The sequence below is a fragment of the Dioscorea cayenensis genome, unplaced genomic scaffold, assembly GCF_009730915.1.
Source record: "Dioscorea cayenensis subsp. rotundata cultivar TDr96_F1 unplaced genomic scaffold, TDr96_F1_v2_PseudoChromosome.rev07_lg8_w22 25.fasta BLBR01001384.1, whole genome shotgun sequence".
Taxonomy (NCBI): Eukaryota; Viridiplantae; Streptophyta; class Magnoliopsida; order Dioscoreales; family Dioscoreaceae; genus Dioscorea; species Dioscorea cayenensis.
Genome location: NW_024087775.1, coordinates 26,207 through 44,778, shown reverse-complemented (window position 1 = coordinate 44,778; position 18,572 = coordinate 26,207). Strand labels below are relative to the sequence as shown.

Here is an 18,572-nt window from a genome sequence, read left to right as displayed (position 1 = left end):
TGAATTGAACCATTGATGAATTCTTCGCCGTCATAGAAAGAGATTTATATTCTTAAAGAATCTATTATTTGTGAGGAGCATTAAATCTTATATGATGTATACCATTTTAATGTTGCCAACAATAATGCTCAATTGAGCCATATATGAACACTCTGGATTTTATAATAAAGACATAAAAATTTATAATTAGCCAATATGGGATATTATTTTTTTTAAAGAAGAGAGTAGGCATATCATTTTCCTCCCAACTTAGAAATTAAAAGTTAACTTGTGGCTTGTCCAAATCTTATCAAAAAAAAATTATCGAATTAAAATTAAGCTTCTCTCCTTGCATATTAATTTTGTTACAACTCTCTTTCATTTTGCCTTCTTTTAAATCAATCTTTAATATCAATATGTAATTTTTTTATTTTTAATAAATATGATTTATTCATCTTTTTAACATAAACAACAATAATAGTAACAGTAAATAATAATTTTAGCAAAGCGAAATGAAATTAAGAAACATCTCATAGATGGGGATGGAATGAAACGACTCAAATGTCACATGAGCCATAAAACAAAGACAATTAACTTAAACTTAACATAAGATAGACTCATGAGCAAATACAACAATCTAACTTGACATCCCTTCCGATATTGATAAAGATGCACGCAAAGCCTTATTCTCACTCCTCATCTCATCATCTGCAAGAAAATATCCCAAGTTTAATATTCATACCAACGTATATTTAATTAATCAATATAAAGTATATTTATAATATAAATAAATAAAATAAATTTCAATATTTATTAGTTATTACACCATTATATGAAGTTGGCAGGGCCCCGTCCAAACTTGAACGTCTGACTATTGATGCTCTCTATCAGGATGTTTGCAGAATGAATTCCTATATAATAAAAGAAGATTAAAAAAAATTAATTATATAAAATCTCAGCATTTTTATCTGTAATAGATTTTTAAATAATTATATATATATACACATGTACATATACATATACATATATATATATATATATAAAGAATCGAACCTGCTAAATAAGCACCATGAACATAACCTTTGTAATGCTCGCTTGTGTGCTCGCCGGTGAAGTGAACCCTTCCAACAGGTTTCTTCATTTTGATATTAATATATAAGAGTATGGAGTTGGTAAGTAATAAATAATAAAAAGTATGTATAACCCAAAAAAGAAAAAGAAAAAAAAGGCATGATACGTTACCCTTATCTCATCATCCTCATTTTTGTTAACACCAATTGGCCAATTGGAGAATGTGCCTTTGAAAAACCTATCAGACCACCATCTCGATACAAGAATGTCAGTTGCCTCTGGTATGTCTTTTCCGAACATCTCCTTTAAAACCTCCATGACTTCTGCCTTTGTTTCCTCATCGGATTGCTGTTCTATTCTTCTAGATTCTTCGTCAGAGACTGTGACAAGTAACACATTTGCTCCTGGATATTGTTTCTCAAATTGCTGTAAATAATAGATCATATGTTATTTTATATTAATTTAAATATTAAAAACATAAAATAATAATAATAATAACAACAACAACTTGCCTGCCAAATAGGATAATACCCTCTCCTCTCACTAGCATATAAGAAAAACTCAGTTCCATTTCCAGTAGGCCAGAATGTTTCACTGAATTTAATAAATATCTTGGTGTAATTAACTGCCATGTCAAATTGATACAACGCAAGGATCTTCCAATTCTGGTGAAATACAAAATAAACATATATCAATTTAGTTACAATCTAAATATGGTAATAATATATTTTGTTGTAAAACTGAAAATAAGATACATCTAATTAATCAAGGGATAGAAAATATTCCTTTCTAGGCTATTGAAAAATAAAAATAACAAAGGGATACAAGGGTGAATTACACAAGTATGTATTTATGACCTTTAACCTCATGCATAAACTACAAAGAAACCCAATAAATATAAAATGATGTTTAATAAGATGCAATTAAAAATACAATGAATTTTTAGTTACAATGTATAGTATTTATAAATTTATGTATTTGAAAATACTTAAAAGTCAAATCTAGTGTTTTGTTAAATATAACTAAAATATTTTATATTTTATTTGAAAATTTTAAAATATAAATATATTTTTTATAATTTCGTGAAAAAACATTTCCCTTGTTTTCACCCTCATCCAAAGTACCAACATTCACTGCATGCAATAATACAATGTGGGACTCTTTAAAAATAATTTTAGAATCTAGTGAACTAAACAACATTTTTTTATAATATTTTTTTTATTATAACTTTCAATTCCTAGTTGAACTAAAATGAATTGGTTTGATGAATTAATTAATTAATAAAAATAAATTACTATACATATATAAAGAGTGGGAAGATGAACATGACAGGAAGAACTGGATTGAATCTGATGAGATGAGTTTGCAGAACACCAAGACTGACAGAAACCATGACATAATCTGCTTCATATGTCTCACCATCTTCAGTGAAAACAATAACACCATTGTCTGTATAATTTATTTCTCTCACAACCTGCATAAATATTTAACAACCATTAATTAAGTTCTTCCAATCATAATTTATTGTTCTATTTCCAGCGTGCAACCCCAATTTGTATTGGTTCATTGTTGTTTCACATGAAGGAAATTCTTAGTAAAACAAATCCTCTTCTTTATCCTTTACCATTAATTGAATATATATAGCAACGATATTCTGTATTCTTAGAATAAATATATTGCAATTATTATTATTATTTTTTTGAATAAAGTGGATAAACCACAAATTTATTAAAAAGGAGTAAACTGGAAGCAACAAAGTACAAATGAAAATACAACAAACACTGGAGCAAAGCAGAAGTCTTTACCAAAATTTAACCAAAATACAACAAACATTGCAATTATTCTTCATTCGATATTTACCAAAATTTATGAAATACTTAAAAAAGTTTAAAACAAATTAAAATTGAATTATAATATTCATACGGAAAGAATTATGGTTTTATAAAACATAGAAAAATCATAATAAACTACTAAATTTAAAAAAAAGAAAAAAGAAATTGTAGATATATTAAAAAAAATTAAAAATTATAGTTATACCTTGGAGAAAAAAAATCATATGTTTTATGTCCGTTTATAATTTCTTCATATTTGTACTTTCCACTAATCAATTTAAAAGCTGAAAATAATATTATCTTTAACCCAAAGTTAATTGCCTAATTATCTTTAACCCAAAGTTAAAAGCAATTATGCAATTGTTGTTTCTATTAAAACTTTTATAAAGGTGCACTTATAAAGTCGTAGATTACCTTAATTTACACTTCAATTTAACCTCTTTTACATAAACTAAATTGATATAAACCCAAAAGTCTAAATTATATGTAATCGATATCATGTTAAATAAAAATAAATTAATATTACCTTTAATCCAAAGTTAAAAAGTCCCATTGTTTTTAAGCGAATATAAATATCAATTGTAGTTTGCATTAATGCTTTTATAAAGTTAGATATGTTTATAAGTCATTATAAAAATTTTACCTTATACCTAAAAAAGGTATAAATATAAATATATCTATAAATTATATGTAATAACTCGGATATGTATATATATATATATTATCATGCATGTTAATTAAATGAAAATATATACCTTGTTAAATGAAATACGTGAATCAATAATGTTGGCATTTTCATCTGTTTTAAGGAACTAACGAGCCAAATGTTCTACAATGCTACCATAACCCCGTTGGTCAGCCACAAAGTAAACATCTTCACCAAAGTTACTAAATGTTGGCAATGGGATTGTGTTTCTCATGCTTGTCACTCTTGGTGGCTCAGCAAACTCATAATCAAATGTGTAGTAGTCAACCGCCATTCCAATAGGATCTGTTGGCACACTATATATATATATATATATATATGCACACCCATCACTACATAATTAATCAAAATTATATATTTAATTTTTCATATGATTGATTTTAAAGTTATTGTTTGTTTACTGGTCAAGTAAACGTTGCAGGGTGAGGATTGAAATATCATCTCTCCCATTCTCAGCCAACTCAGGGACAATTTCTTCTCCAGCAGCTTCCACTTTTTCGGCTTTTTCTATTTCCTCCTCCACCGCTGAGATATCATACAATCCTCCCCTTCAAGCAAATAAACATAACAAAATCAACAATTAATGAATATATTTACACATATAAGTTTTAAACAAGTCTGTTTAAATTAATTAAAAAGAAATAATTATATCATACTTATTTTGGTTTTGCTAGTAAAAAATTTACTTATTTTCTCGCTTCAACAAGTATAATGTGCCATTGGAAGATTAGAACAGACACGTACATCAAAATAATAATTTTAGTTAAATAAAAATATAGTGATTTTAGTTTTCAATCATATATATATGAATGAATTTGGTTGGTTTTCCTCCAAATCAACATGATAATTATTATGCCAAATACGTGACACAATATCATGCATGAATATAATTCCAATCTGCTTCGTTGTTTTGTGCAAGATAAGAAAATGCATAAGACAAGAGAAGAAGAAGACAAAGAAGAAGAAGAAATAAAAATAAAAATAAAAATAAAAATAAAAATAAAAATATACAAATTTTGCAAGAGAATAAAAAGAAAATTTTTCTGATGATATATAAACAACGTACCTATGTTTGTAGAAATTGGCTGATATATTATTATAGTCAGAACGGAAGTTCCTAAGGTTGAGATCATTAGCAAGAGCCCAAATAGGGTTAACCTTATTGCCATTAACACCTTCAACCCAGTTAGCACCTAGTTCTACATTTATTCCGGCAAAGGGCACCTTGTGCATGCGGCCGCCGATGTGGTCGGTGGCCTCCAAGATCTGTATGTTTGTTATGCCGGCGTCCAACAAAGTCTTGGCAGCCATAATTCCTAAAGTTATATAATGAACCCCACCAAAGATACAACACACAGGAGGTGAAGAACCTTCTCAGTCGAAAACCTCCACCCCACTACTCCTCCCTAGGAACATGAACCTCGTCAGACTCCGCAATCACGCTAAGTTCCTCCGCCCTTGGACCTAGGAACTCCAAACTGCGACGGATGCACCTCAAAGAGTCGTCCATGCGTTCTTGTGCGCTGTCAGTGTCTAAAGAACACCAGAATGATAAAATGCGATCAATTTTCAGGATTATAGCATGTGCTGGCATAACAGTGACATTAAAAACACAGTCATTTCTAGCTAGCCCTACATTCCACACAATAGCTTTCACAACAAGATCACCAATGTCCCTCTGGGCGTGTCGTAAAGATAACCTCCAAGAGCCCCAAATATTGGTCACTGAATTAGGGGGGGTCTGGTAAATGCAACAACCTACAGAAGTAATCCCAAATTGGACTAACATAGGGGCAGGAAATGACCAGATGATCAACAGATTTGACGTCCTTATGACAAAGCACACACGTTGCAGTAGGCAACCTATTACATCTCCGCTTTTCGAGATTCTCCAAAGAAGGGATCCAATCCTTCCAAACCAACCAATTAAAAAGGTTTATCTTTTTCGGGCATCTGCTTTTCCAGAAGAACCGAGAAACAGGGCAACCCAACCCCCCATCAATCATAAAGTTGTGCAATGACTTCACTGAGAAAGTGCCATTCCTAGTGAGATTCCAAGATTTGGTATCCCTTATACCTTCCCCGCTGTTCCTTAGCATCACCCGCGACGAGTAACCCTCCGCCCATTCCGTGAAAGGCCTCGTTGTCAGCAAATGTGCAAGGTCACAAACCGAAGCATTCTGATGAGGAGAATTACAAAACAGCTCTGGCCAAATGTACCTCGGAGTGATGCCATTAAGCCAGGGATCTTTCCAAAATAGCGTTTTTTGACCAGTACGAATCTCATGTGAGATACAAGCACGTAAGACAGGGACGCAACTGATAACCCCTCTCCAAATAAATGACATCCTGCCAATCCGTCTAGGGAACAAGTCCCAGTGTGCCAATGAATAATTAAAGCGAATCACCTCCGACAGCCACCAGTTGTCCTTCGCTATAAATTTCCACCACCACTTCCCAAGGAGTGCGTGATTGAAAGTTTGTAGATCCAGAATGCCCCACCCACCATGGTCCCTAGGACGACAGAGGTTTTTCCAACTAACCAGTCTACAGGCCAGGTTATCAATATCTGGGCCCGTCCACAAAAAATCTCTTCTAAGCTGATCAATCTTCTTTATAACCCAAGCCGGGAGGCGAAAAATAGACATCCAGTATGTCGGCAACGCTGTAAGGACAGAGTTAACCAACGTTAATCGACCCCCCAATGAGAGGAAACTACCTTTCTAGGATGCAAGCCTTTTGCGCACTTTAAGAATAATCCCTTCCCAATCCTGACGTCTAGGTCTGCGTCCCGCGATCGGAATACCCCAATAAGTTTCCGATAACTGTCCAACCTAATAGCACAGGGTATCACTGGCCTCCTTCGTCGGAAGATCACCCCATTTGCTAGAATACAAACAGTTTTTAGAGAAATTGGATGCAAGACCAGTCATGCCCTCGAAAACAAACAGGAGCAATTTGACAAGTCTTAGGACCTCCAATCCACCAGTCGTCAAAATAAGTAAGTCATCCGCATAATGGAGGTTACACCGGTTCCCATAGCTACCAAGTGGAACACCCATCAGAACCTTAGATTTCAAAGCATGGGTGAACATTGCACTTAACACATCAGTAACCAAGATAAACAGTAAAGGTGATAATGGATCTCCCTACCGTAAGCCACAATTGTAGCGAATGTAGCCATTGGGTGAACCGTTGCTCAGAATATTTGCCTTTGACGATGATAGGATGCACTTCACCCATCCAATCCAACGGTCCCCAAATTCCCTCGCATTCAGTAAGTTAAACAAGAACTCCCAATGGACGTGATCAAAGGCCTTTGTAAAATCCACTTTAAGGATATGCCCTAGCAGCCTTCTGTTATTAATGCTAAAAATTAACTCCTCTGCCATCGCAACATTCTCCAAGATACATCTCCCTTTGAGGAATGCTGATTGTTCTGCATCCACCAGCCTATCCATCACCTTGCTGAGCCTTGTCGCAAGGATCTTTGATAGAATTTTAAGTGTGGAGTTGATTAAACTAATGGGTCTACAATCATCAGGTCCCTCCGGAGTCGCCACTTTGGGAATGAGGGCAATGCTTGCCCAGTTAATCCTTTCAAGATTCACTCTCCCTTCAAAGAAATCTTCACGAAGATGTAAAAGATCCAATTTAATAGTATTCCAGAACTGTTTGAAGAATTGAATCGGAAATCCATCTGGGCCCGGCGCCTTATCGCCACCCAAATCGACTACCGCCTCCCTCACTTCCTCAAGAGAGACAGCTCCCTCCAGTGGAGTCAGGTCCACCGGGCTCTTATGCTCCATAAGAGCTTGCAAATAAATCTTATATCTAGAAGTCATCCTAGACCCAAACTGCTGGTGCAGACGATCAGTGAACACCCTGCCAATCACCTGTGGAGTAGTGAACTCCAAACCCTCCTGTCGTAAGGAATTGATGAAATTCCTATTTTTACGACCATTCACCGTGGCATGGAAAAGTTTTGTGTTCTCATCTCCTTCCCTTAACCAAAGTAATCGGGATCTCTGCTTCCAGTAAATCTCTTCATGTTTGAGAGTCTCCCAAAGTTTCTCCCTCAGCACCTGTTCCTGTTGCACCTCAATAGGGGTGGGCTGTCTTTAATGATATCTAACTTATCAATCTCATATAACAATTCTAACTTTTTTAGTTTGATTGATCCAAAGGAAAATTTGGCCCAGCGTCGGAGCTGCTCCCGCAAAGCAGACACATTTTTAGCCATTACAAATGCCCCACAGCCCTCAGGCGACGTGGAATTCCACCATTGAGCAATTCGGTCCTGAAAACCATCAATCGTGGTCCATGCTAATTCGAATCTGAAGGGTCTGGGCTTGGACAGATGCATCCCCACCTCCAACCAAATAGGGACATGATCCGAACCCATTCTAGGTAGACATTTCTGAATTATCTTAGGGAAGTTTACTGTGCACTCAAAACTGATAAGGAATCTGTCAAGCTTTACCCAAATCGGATCCTCTTGACCATTCGTCCACGTAAACCCTCTCCCAATCGTAGGTGGCTCCAAAAGCATCATATCCTGCAGGAAGCCGGTTGCCGCCCTAATGTCCATCAAGTTACGATCCCCACCCCGTTTGTCATCTATGGAAAAAATGGCGTTAAAGTCCCTACAAACAACCCAAGGGATATTAGTAGAACACATGCATGTTCTAAGTTCCTCCCAAAAGGCAGGTTTTAAAGACCTCTCATTTGATCCATACACCACAGTGCAGCGCCACCAAAGGTTCTCTTTCACAGACAAAAAATCCATAGTCAAACTGAACACACCCACTTTAACAAGTTGTCCCTTCAAAAGCCCACTATTCTAATCGATAATAATACCCCCTGCCGAGCCCCGCGCGGGTGCGAATGAAAACTGATCCAGCTGCTTCCCCCCAATCTCTCGCCAAATGGCAGGGGTCACCTCCTTTAATTTTGATTCTTGTAGGCAGCATACATCCGCAAAATGTAAGTTTAAAAAATCTTTAACGAGGAACCTCTTAGCTGGTCTCCCCAATCCCCGGACATTCCAATTGATAATATTCATAAAAAAACATTCAAGTCTCACGGACCTCAGAAGAGGTCTCCGCCTGTTCCTTAGCATTACGTTGCAATTCAAGAGAACGAATATGATTAATACAATCATGCACAACTTCAGTGAAATTAATGCCACAAGAATTACAGTATTTTAACAATTGAACATCAAACCAATCATTAATCAGCAGGGGTTTGGATGACATACCTTCCATGTCGTCGCCTTTTATCCCCTTCTTCTTAGTGGATTTGGGCGGCTCCGGCACAAACCCCGCATCTTCAGTAAAACGAGAGGGAGGTTTTTTGTCTCTCTCTTCTTCTAGTGCCTGGGGGTTGTTCTCCCTCTGCCATCTCTGCCTTGGATCCAAGGTAGGGAAGAATGACCCTCAAGTTTCTTTCAAACTCTGAGGTAGACTCATCAGTGTCAGAAAAAATCTCCGGAGCCACACTCCACTTTAGAGGAAAAAATCTCTGAGGTAACTTCCTTTCCCTTGCTTATATCCCCACTCCCCTCTTGCTCTTGAGCCACACTCCACTTTAGAGGAAATAAGGCCCACAGACCAGCATGGAATATCCAGCAAAAACCCACAGGAGGGTCTAAATCGGGTGCAGGTGGAGTGATTGAGATATCCCTATCATCATCAATGACCGGCTCCCCCTCAACCTGAACTGAAGCTGCCACCCCCCGTCCGCTATTCCTTCCGTGATCGGACCCCACAGTAGCACGTGGGTTAGACACCTGCTTAGACCCAATGCTATGGCCTAGGATCTGCCCACAGTCACCCAACTTGTGAGCATTATTAGTCACTAAGTGGGCCCTGACTTGCTCACTCTCCTCCCCTATTTGACCCACCTTTTGCCCACCCAAATGGCTCACATCGCAGAGAAGCAATGGATCCACCAAGTCAATAAAACCCATGTCTCCCCCACGAGATCCCAATTCACCATCCTCGTTTAGAGGGTCATAGACCCCATCCAATGCATTCATGGCCACGTGTCAACCCATAGAACGAATAGAGTCACGCAAAGCCCCCACTTTACCAGCTCCGACCTTAGACTCCCCGAAGTCGCCATCTGTCTCCTTTCTGCAGTCGCCACCTGTTGCTTCCTTAACACCCTACGGCTGCTGCTGCTTTTTACACCAGAGTTCGACACGTCCGTTTCTCGGGCCAAGCTCCCTTAAATTGTCACATCACCGCTTTAGTAACCGAGCCTACGACCGACCGTCAGTCTCACGTCGCTGGCCGTATTGACTGCTGGATCCCCCTGGTCGCACCCGGGTCCCAGGCCGATCATCGTCGATGTGAGAGCAATGCTTAACCACTATCCTCGAGCCGACATCCACACCCGACAGGGAGCATAGCTCAACCTTCTCCGGTAACTTCACGTGAAACTTCCTCGGCCTTGCTCTGGCGCTAACCCTCTCCGGGCGAGTCATCCCAGACGCCGTAGACTCCGCTCGTGATCGCCCTGACCCTGTCGCTGCCTCCATCGATGGTGAGCCATCTTCACCCTGGTATACGATATTCTTCCCTTTATCCTCCTTTACAATGTCCTCAGCTGTCCTCCGGCCCCTCGAAACATCCGAACTAGTCCCAGCCTCCACCACCGGCACAGCATAACGTCCCAATTCACGTTTGAAAACTGGCAACGCACCTTGATCTCCTGTAATAATCACCACATATTTTCTCATACCCAGACTAACCTCGATCTCCAGTGGCAACCTCACTCCCAACCGTCGTCGCACTAAGGCTGAAATAAATCATTTGTGAGCTGTCGTTGCTTGAGATAATGCCACTAGCTCACCGGCCGGCCGCAGAACCTCCGATATGATTCCCCAAGACCACCCATGCAGCGGCAGATTCCATACATGCATCCATTGCCCATTCCCCGAAGCTTGTCCCTACGCACCCAACTCGGCTGACCATGGAGCTAGACGAAGACTGCAAATACTGTCCTTTGCCAATGCCTTGAACGTCCCCAATTTGCAGATCTCCTTCACCTCTGCTCGGCTCTTCAACGGTACCATAAAGTTATATTCATTCAACGGTGTAATTGGCCCGGCCAGTGTCCAGTTGATGAGTGCCGGCGCCACCTCCAACACACTCGATTCATTCACATCACCTTCAACAATTGAGAGAATCGCCACCTTATCCAACTCCTCCCGTGTCAAGTGACCTCCCGAGCAAAATAGAGCGTGAGACCGTCGGGTCATCTAGGCACCAGTTGTTGTGAACCCGCAGGCTCCGTGCTACGAGACTCCTCGCCGCCGTGAACCGGAGAATCCGAAAGCTTCCATTTGGATCGCACATGAAGTCGTTTGCGATTCGGGCTACGCCTCAAAGCATCACCCTAACGACTGTTGCGGGTGTGACCCACCCCCGAGCACCGGAGACACACCACCTGGTGCCAGCTTTGATGGGGTTGTTGATCTTGTTGGAGATAGTAGTATTAGTGAGAATAAAACTCATGATAGTACCAGAAGGGCTACTACTCTACCCATTGTTTCTTTCTTGATGTCTAACAGTGCTCCTTTTGAGTATGTTTTGTGGTGCAATGGATGAGGAGGATAGGGCATGCATTTATAGAACAAAGATGTGAGGAACAAGATGTGAAATGACATTTCTAATTTATGTATATGTTTGCACGCCTTCAAAAAATATTTTTAAATTTACATGTATAATACTGGTGAAACTTTAGTGTACAGTATCATTTCTAGAAAATATGAATATATATATATATTTTGTCGTCCATTAACTTCTGAAATAGTTTTCTTTTATTGGTGTGGTGCAACATTATTTGTTGATAAATTCTTAACTTGAGAACTTTGTTGATTCACACTATAAGTTTGCAGGATTCTCAAAAATCATAATTAGAATATATTCCATCAACTGAAAATTTTTGCATAAAGTATTTTCAAATTTATTTTTATATAATTGCTTAAATATACTAACAGCCTCTTGACCTATTAATACTGGGTCTTTTATATAAAATTCTCAAACAACAAAACTTATTTATTTTATTTACATGTTGTTCAAAGAAAAAATGGAGAAAATATTTTTTATAGTGATGTATGAAATATGAAATAGAAATTAAGAATCTATGTCAATGAGTGTATTTATAAAAAAAACAAAATAGAAAAAAGCAACAAAATTATAGGGTATTTTAATAATATAATCTTTTCAGAGCATCAAGAATATTTAAACTTCATAGTTGTCTTTAATAAAGCTAATCAGAAGTTTGGTGATTTATTTATCACTCAACAATTGAAAATTTTAATTATATTGTTATAAATATTTTAATAGAAATTTTAATTCTATTTAATTACAATAAAATATTCTCATAATTACTCAAACTTTTAACATACATAGCTTCATAGATTTCTCATAAATTTAGAGTTATTTTCATAATTTAATCCCTTCATTACATTATACTCTCAAAGCCCTTCTTAATGAAGAAACATGGTGAATGTTGCATTTGTACAAACATGAGAATAAAGATGTTAAATGAGGTTCTAGATTTAAATATAAATATAAATAAATAAATAAATATTTTGATAAAATATGGGCAAGTCAAGTTAAAGACGTGCATAGATTTGGAGTTAATACTTCAACATATTTGTGTTCTTACCCTAGGTAAGTTATGATTTAAAAATATCTTTTGACAAGAATATGATCACTCTACACATACATAAAAGACTTAATTTTAATAAACCAATGAGGGGTTATTGATATAAATATAATTGATTGAAAACAACACTTTTGATTTGCAAGTATGCCATGAAATTTTTAAAATTTATTTATAAAAGAAACACATATACATAACAAAACACTACAAACATATCAACTGCCCAATTAATTAGGATTTTATTTTGGTACTTCCAACCAAAACTCTTAAAACCTTCACCTGATCGCTTTCATACATGCACATCTTCTATATATATGTTGCCTTCTAAACCTTCCACATGTCTCTAATTCATTATTGATGCCTTCCTTGCCAATAGGATTAATATTAAAAACATTAATATTGCCATCTTTGTAATGACTGAGAGCTTAAAACACTTAATTTTCAAACAGAGGTTGAAGTTTTCTCCCTTATGCAGTGGCGGAACTAGGGCCAAAATCAAGGGGGTGCTAACTTTAATTTAAAAAAAATTATATTACTTCAAACTTAAAATTATAATAATTAATATTTCAAAAAATATACCACAATTATATCACCATGAGATAAGAGTTTAATTATTCGGTCAAATCCATTTTGGTTTCAATTTAAATATGAAATTTTTTAATATTAATTCAAACTAAATAATAATAATAATAATAATAATAATAAATATTTTAAAAAATATAAAATATATATACAGCTAACAACTATCATTACTAAGTAAAAGTTGAATCATTCGACCAAATACAATCTAGTTTTAACTAGTTCAATAATAAGATTCGCACGATTATGGCATTAACAAAATCAAAACTGATTATAAAGTTGTTTTTTTAAAATTTGAAGATTTTATATAGAAAAATTATTAGAGTAAATTTTTAATTGGGTGAAGTAATTTGTTACTATTGAATCTAAAAAATAAGTCCATATGATATCCAAGATTATATTAAATATAAACATATAAATATATTCATATTAATTACAAATATAAATATAATATATATAAGCATATATGTGATTTATGTGTATATATATATATATATATATTATAAGATGGGGCCAAGGAGGTGCTCAAGCACCCCCTTGACCCCCTCCTTCCGCCCCTGTTTATATATGTCCTTATAAATTGTATCTAATTGTTAGTATTTGCTTGAATAACTATGGATTAAAAAAATTAATTAAACTGATCAATTCTAGCAAGAAAATCATATGCAATGCTTATAATATAAATTGTGATTTTTTTTTTTTCCAACATGAGTAGTTAAGCCGCTAAAAAAGATATGGACATGCATATATCTCAGCAGAGCAAGTAAGAGCATAGCCAGCTCATACATGAGCGCTGGAACCATTTGACTACTATTTATATTTTCAGAAATATAATAGTTTTAATGGGGGGCCTGACTACCAATAAATCATTTAGTCATTGGTTACATTTTGTGAATTTAGCCGAAATCTTTTTTTCGTATTTTAATGTCATTTTACTTGATTATTTGATAATTTATCACGGGATGTGGTTAAGCTAAATATATATAGTAGACATGCAACGTGATAGTGGTTGGGATAAGATTGCTGGAGAAAATGGCAAAATATCACAAAAATCCTCAAATGTTTTTCTCTATTATTGATGTTAATGTCCAACCTCCAAAACAAATGCTCTTTTTTTTTGTTCTACAACTAAAGTTATATAATCAAGTTAATGCTTGTTGCTTCTCTCTCAAACATTGCATGTTATGCTTTACTGTACCTGATTTTGATTGAACATTTATATTTCTTAGTCTTAGTTTGCAAAGGATTAGCCTTCCATTTTAAATAAGACCTGTAGGATAAACTAATAATATCATATCAGTTAATTTAAAATCAAGAGTTTAATATATAAACATAAGTTTTATCTTATTAAATTAAGTTTTTGGGTTAAATCACATAGTATCTTTAATTTGTATATAATATAGTATCAAAGTTTGATTTATTTAGTTTATTTATAACATATCTAACTAAAATAAATTAGAACGTTTAAGAAGGTCATACGTATTCAAGTAATTAATAGTCCTGCATCAATTGATTTATAAAATATGGAACCTAGATAATATGTTTGTATGCTTTTATCTTTGTGTGTTCTCAATAAATTCTATTTTCATAATCTTTCAAAATTGAACCACTTTCTTATTTTGAAGTTTTAGCTATGAGATTTCTGCTTGTTAATTAAATATTTAGAGTTACAAACCAACATATCCAAAGATACTAAAGATATGTGAGAATATATTATGTGATGGTTGATAATATAATAATGTGATCATGTGAATCAAGTTATACATTTGTTTGTTGTGAATAATACATCAGAATATGGACATAGGACTTTGTTAATCTTGAAGAAACTCTTTGGTTGGGCTGATGGGAATGGTGAACCAACTCTCTACCAAATCAATACTTTTGTTCTACTCGCTATGTCTTTAATTAGAATCAACTTTTTGTTTAAGGTTGAAGTTTTGTTTTGAGTTCTTGGACTGTTAGTAGTTAATGCATGGAATTTTATCAGAATCTTAAGTAGGTTTGTTTGGATAAGACAATAGTGTTCTTCTTCAATACTTTGGAGTATTAAAAAAATGAGACTTTAAATTAAATTTAGTTATTGAAAGTATTCTGTTATGCACACAAGTGATGAGGAGAGCGTGTCACCAAAAGACCGGCCTATAGGGTGGGGTAGCCCCAATATGGTCATAGATGGGATAGATACGCTTCACTCAACGACACTTCACTCAGGCCCCAGCGCGAAGCCAGCCAGCCTGGTCAGAACCTTTCGTTGGTCAGCCCCTCACACAGCCCAGACACAACACACAAGGTGGGATCCACAACTCCACAGACCAGCTTAGTAGTGAAGGATGCCCACCACTTATATACACACAAGGAGTCTATCTCATAGCCGATGTGAGACTAAAGGGGTTAGTTCATTTGCAATCATTACATATTCCATTTTTGTTTTTTTTTTATTTAGAGTTTGTTGCAATGGTTCATGGTGTAATAACGACATATATGCCTAAATAATTACAAGTAATTCTTTTGCTCTCCTTGTGAGTGCTACTTTTTCCTTTTCAAGAACATATATTACATTGATAATATTTATATGGTTTGTGATATTTTAATTTTATAGAATGTAATATATATATATATATATATATATATATATATATCCAAAGAGAAGAACATATTTATATATATATATATGTTCTTCTCTTTGGAGTGTTTACCCACTTGGTCTTATCAAAATAGACTTAAATGTGGTTTGGGCTTCCATAGGCCTTTTAATCACATGGGCTTTATTCCATAGTTTAAGGAATCTAAGTTTCAATTAATATAAAATAGAGCTTTGCATGTATGTGGATATGTTTTCTAATGAACCATAGTAATAAAAAAATTGGATAAACTACTGATTCAATGAAACTAAAAGGCGATTACAAAGGAAACAAATAATTGAAAGAATGAGACAAAGTTATATAACAAGAGGTATGCCATATGATCCACCAGCGGTGAAGATGGGCTACCAAAAAAAAAACATTAATACATTAAGAGGGGGTGTGTGTTAGTAACTCTTAAAAGACAATTTGCCAGGGATGTATCATCCATTGTTGATGTACTATGCCGCCTAAAAAAAGACTGTATATGTATATCACTACAAGAAACTGTTGAATTAGAAATAGTAATTTAGCAACGGACAGGTTCTGTTGCGATTTTATAACCGATTCGCAACGGATTAGACCGTCCGTCACAATGTTACAAACAAAATTTAGGACCGTTTCAATATTTAAAACGTAAATGCCATCGGTGGCTAATCCGTTTCTATTTTAGAAACGGATAAAATCTTTGTTTGTAAATTACCAACGGAATTGGAGTCCATTTATAAACTAGTAACGGATATAGACATCGGTTTCTAAAATTAACAACCGAGTAAGATTCCGTTTGTAGAATAGTAATGGATTACATATCGGTTTCTAAATATTAGCAACGGATTCAAATTCGGTTTGTATATTACCAATGGATTCATAATCCATTTGTAAATAGTAACGGATCCAAATCGGTTTCTAAAATATAGTAACGGATACAGACATCGGTTTCTAAAATTAGCAACCAAGTAAGATTCCGTTTGTAAAGTACCAACGAATTTCTAATCCGTTTGTAGAATAGTATCGAATTATATATCGGTTTCTAAACATTAGCAACTGATCAAGATTCCGTTTGTAAAGTGCTAACAGATTTCTAATCCGTTTGTAGAATAGTAACGGATTATGGTTTCTAAAATCTAGTAACTGATTAAGATTCGGTTTGTACATTACCAACGGATTTTTCATCCATTTCTAAAACTTAGCAACGGAGATTGGGTCCGTTGGTAAATTAGCAATGGCTCCGTACTTCCGTTTGTAAAGTTATATGTTATTAAATAAAATTTCAGTTTTAGATGATTTGAATAAATTTATCCATATGTATAAATAATTTTTTTAATTGTAATCATGAAAGAATAATAATTTTTAAATAATTTTTATGAATATATATTAAGTCCTTTTAGATATGATTAATGTTACATATTATTAACTTTTTTTAATGAATATATTTTTTAGGATAAAAAAGACAAAAATTATTTGGGACTTTTTTAATTACTCAAGACCAATAATTTTCTTAAAATTATATATGACAATAACTTAAATATAAAAATAGCCATAATAAGTTTTCCAAACAAAATTAGAATATTTAGATTTTGTAAATGTATTGATTATTTCAAGAGAAAATGAATGTTAAAAAGATAAAATATACATAATTTTAAAAATAACAATTACAAACGGATACTATAATCCATTGGTAAATTACTAACGGATTTGTAATCCACATTTAAAATAGTAATAGATTACACATCGGTTTCTAAAATTAGCAATGGATTAATTTTCCGTTTGTAAAGTAGTAACGGAGTATGTATCGGTTTCTAAAAAATAGCAACGGAGTAAGAGTCGGTTTGTAAATTACCAACGGATTAGTAATCTGTTTGTAAAATAGTAACGGATTACATATCGGTTTCTAAAACTTAGCAACGGATTTTTGGTACCGTTTGTAAATTAGAAATGGCAATGAACTTCCATTTCTAAAGTTATATTTTATTAAATAAATTTTTGGTTTTAGATGATTATAATAAATTTATCATAATATTCGTATATAAATATATTATGGAGATACATATTTATAAGATTGGGATTTAATAAATATTAGATCAATTAGGTTTAAATTTTGATTATATTTTTTTTAAAACAATTTCTTTTTTGACAAATCAATTGAAGTGGTTATTATTTTTTGTTTAATTGCAATCATGAATGAATAATAATTTTTAAATAATTTTTATGAATATATATTAACTCCTTCTAGATATGACTAATGTTATAGATTATTAACTTTTTTTTATTAGTATATTTTTTAGGATAAAAATGACAAAATTTATTTGGGACTTTTTTAATTACACATGACCAATAATTTTCTTAAAGATATATATGACAATAACTTAAATATAAAAATTTAAGTTATATATTTTTTGATTGAATGATTTTTAAAATTTAAAATATTATAAATAATAATAATAATAATAATAATAATTGTAATAATAATAATATTATTATTATTTAATTATTTATCACAAACGGATCCAGGATAAGAAGATAATTCTGATAGTACAAAAGAAAAAAAAAAACTGAAATGCAAACTCAATCTTTAGAACTAAAAGAAATAAGATTATTTGAGAAATATCAATTAAAACTTGTATCTATTTAGTTATATTTAACAAGGACTTAAGATTGTAAGATGGCACATCATTGATTAAATATTTAATCAACGGAGTAGCTCAAGGAATGTGTGACATTATCTGCTTTTGAATAAATATATCAAACAACAAATCTTAACTCAAAAATAAGTAACAGAAACTATTTAAATAAGATAGAATGCAAACCATTAGTATTGTGTAATCACTTGAGACCTACTCCATAATTCCATTGGCAATTGGCATGAAAACCTTTTTTTCTCAAAGTGTTTTCCTAAAGGTATGCATACTGAGACAGTCCAACAAGACATGGATTGGTTTAGGTGTTTGTTCCCAAGAGAATAAGTAACATTGATAAGAATGTCTCATGTATCCAAAGTTCCATTGAATGCAAAGCATGGATTCAGTTCTTTGGCTAATACTCTCATGTTGGATCTTGTCTCAAATTAGACACCTAATCCAGCTAGATCCAACTTAACCTTCTTAC

General features: G+C 34.1%; 1 protein-coding gene and 1 pseudogene across 1 annotated transcript; both read right to left on the bottom strand.

Moving 5' to 3' along the window:
- Positions 1-492: 492 nt before the first annotated feature.
- LOC120256297 lies at positions 493-4,899 on the bottom strand (annotated as a pseudogene).
- Positions 4,900-4,984: 85 nt separating this feature from the next.
- LOC120256296 lies at positions 4,985-8,377 on the bottom strand. The gene is made up of 5 exons (XM_039264006.1): positions 7,752-8,377; positions 6,742-7,707; positions 6,443-6,687; positions 5,459-6,253; positions 4,985-5,346 (listed from the first exon to the last, which is right to left on the bottom strand). Exons 1-5 carry the CDS (start codon positions 8,375-8,377, stop codon positions 4,985-4,987), a joined length of 2,994 nt encoding a protein of 997 aa, XP_039119940.1.
- Positions 8,378-18,572: the final 10,195 nt, after the last annotated feature.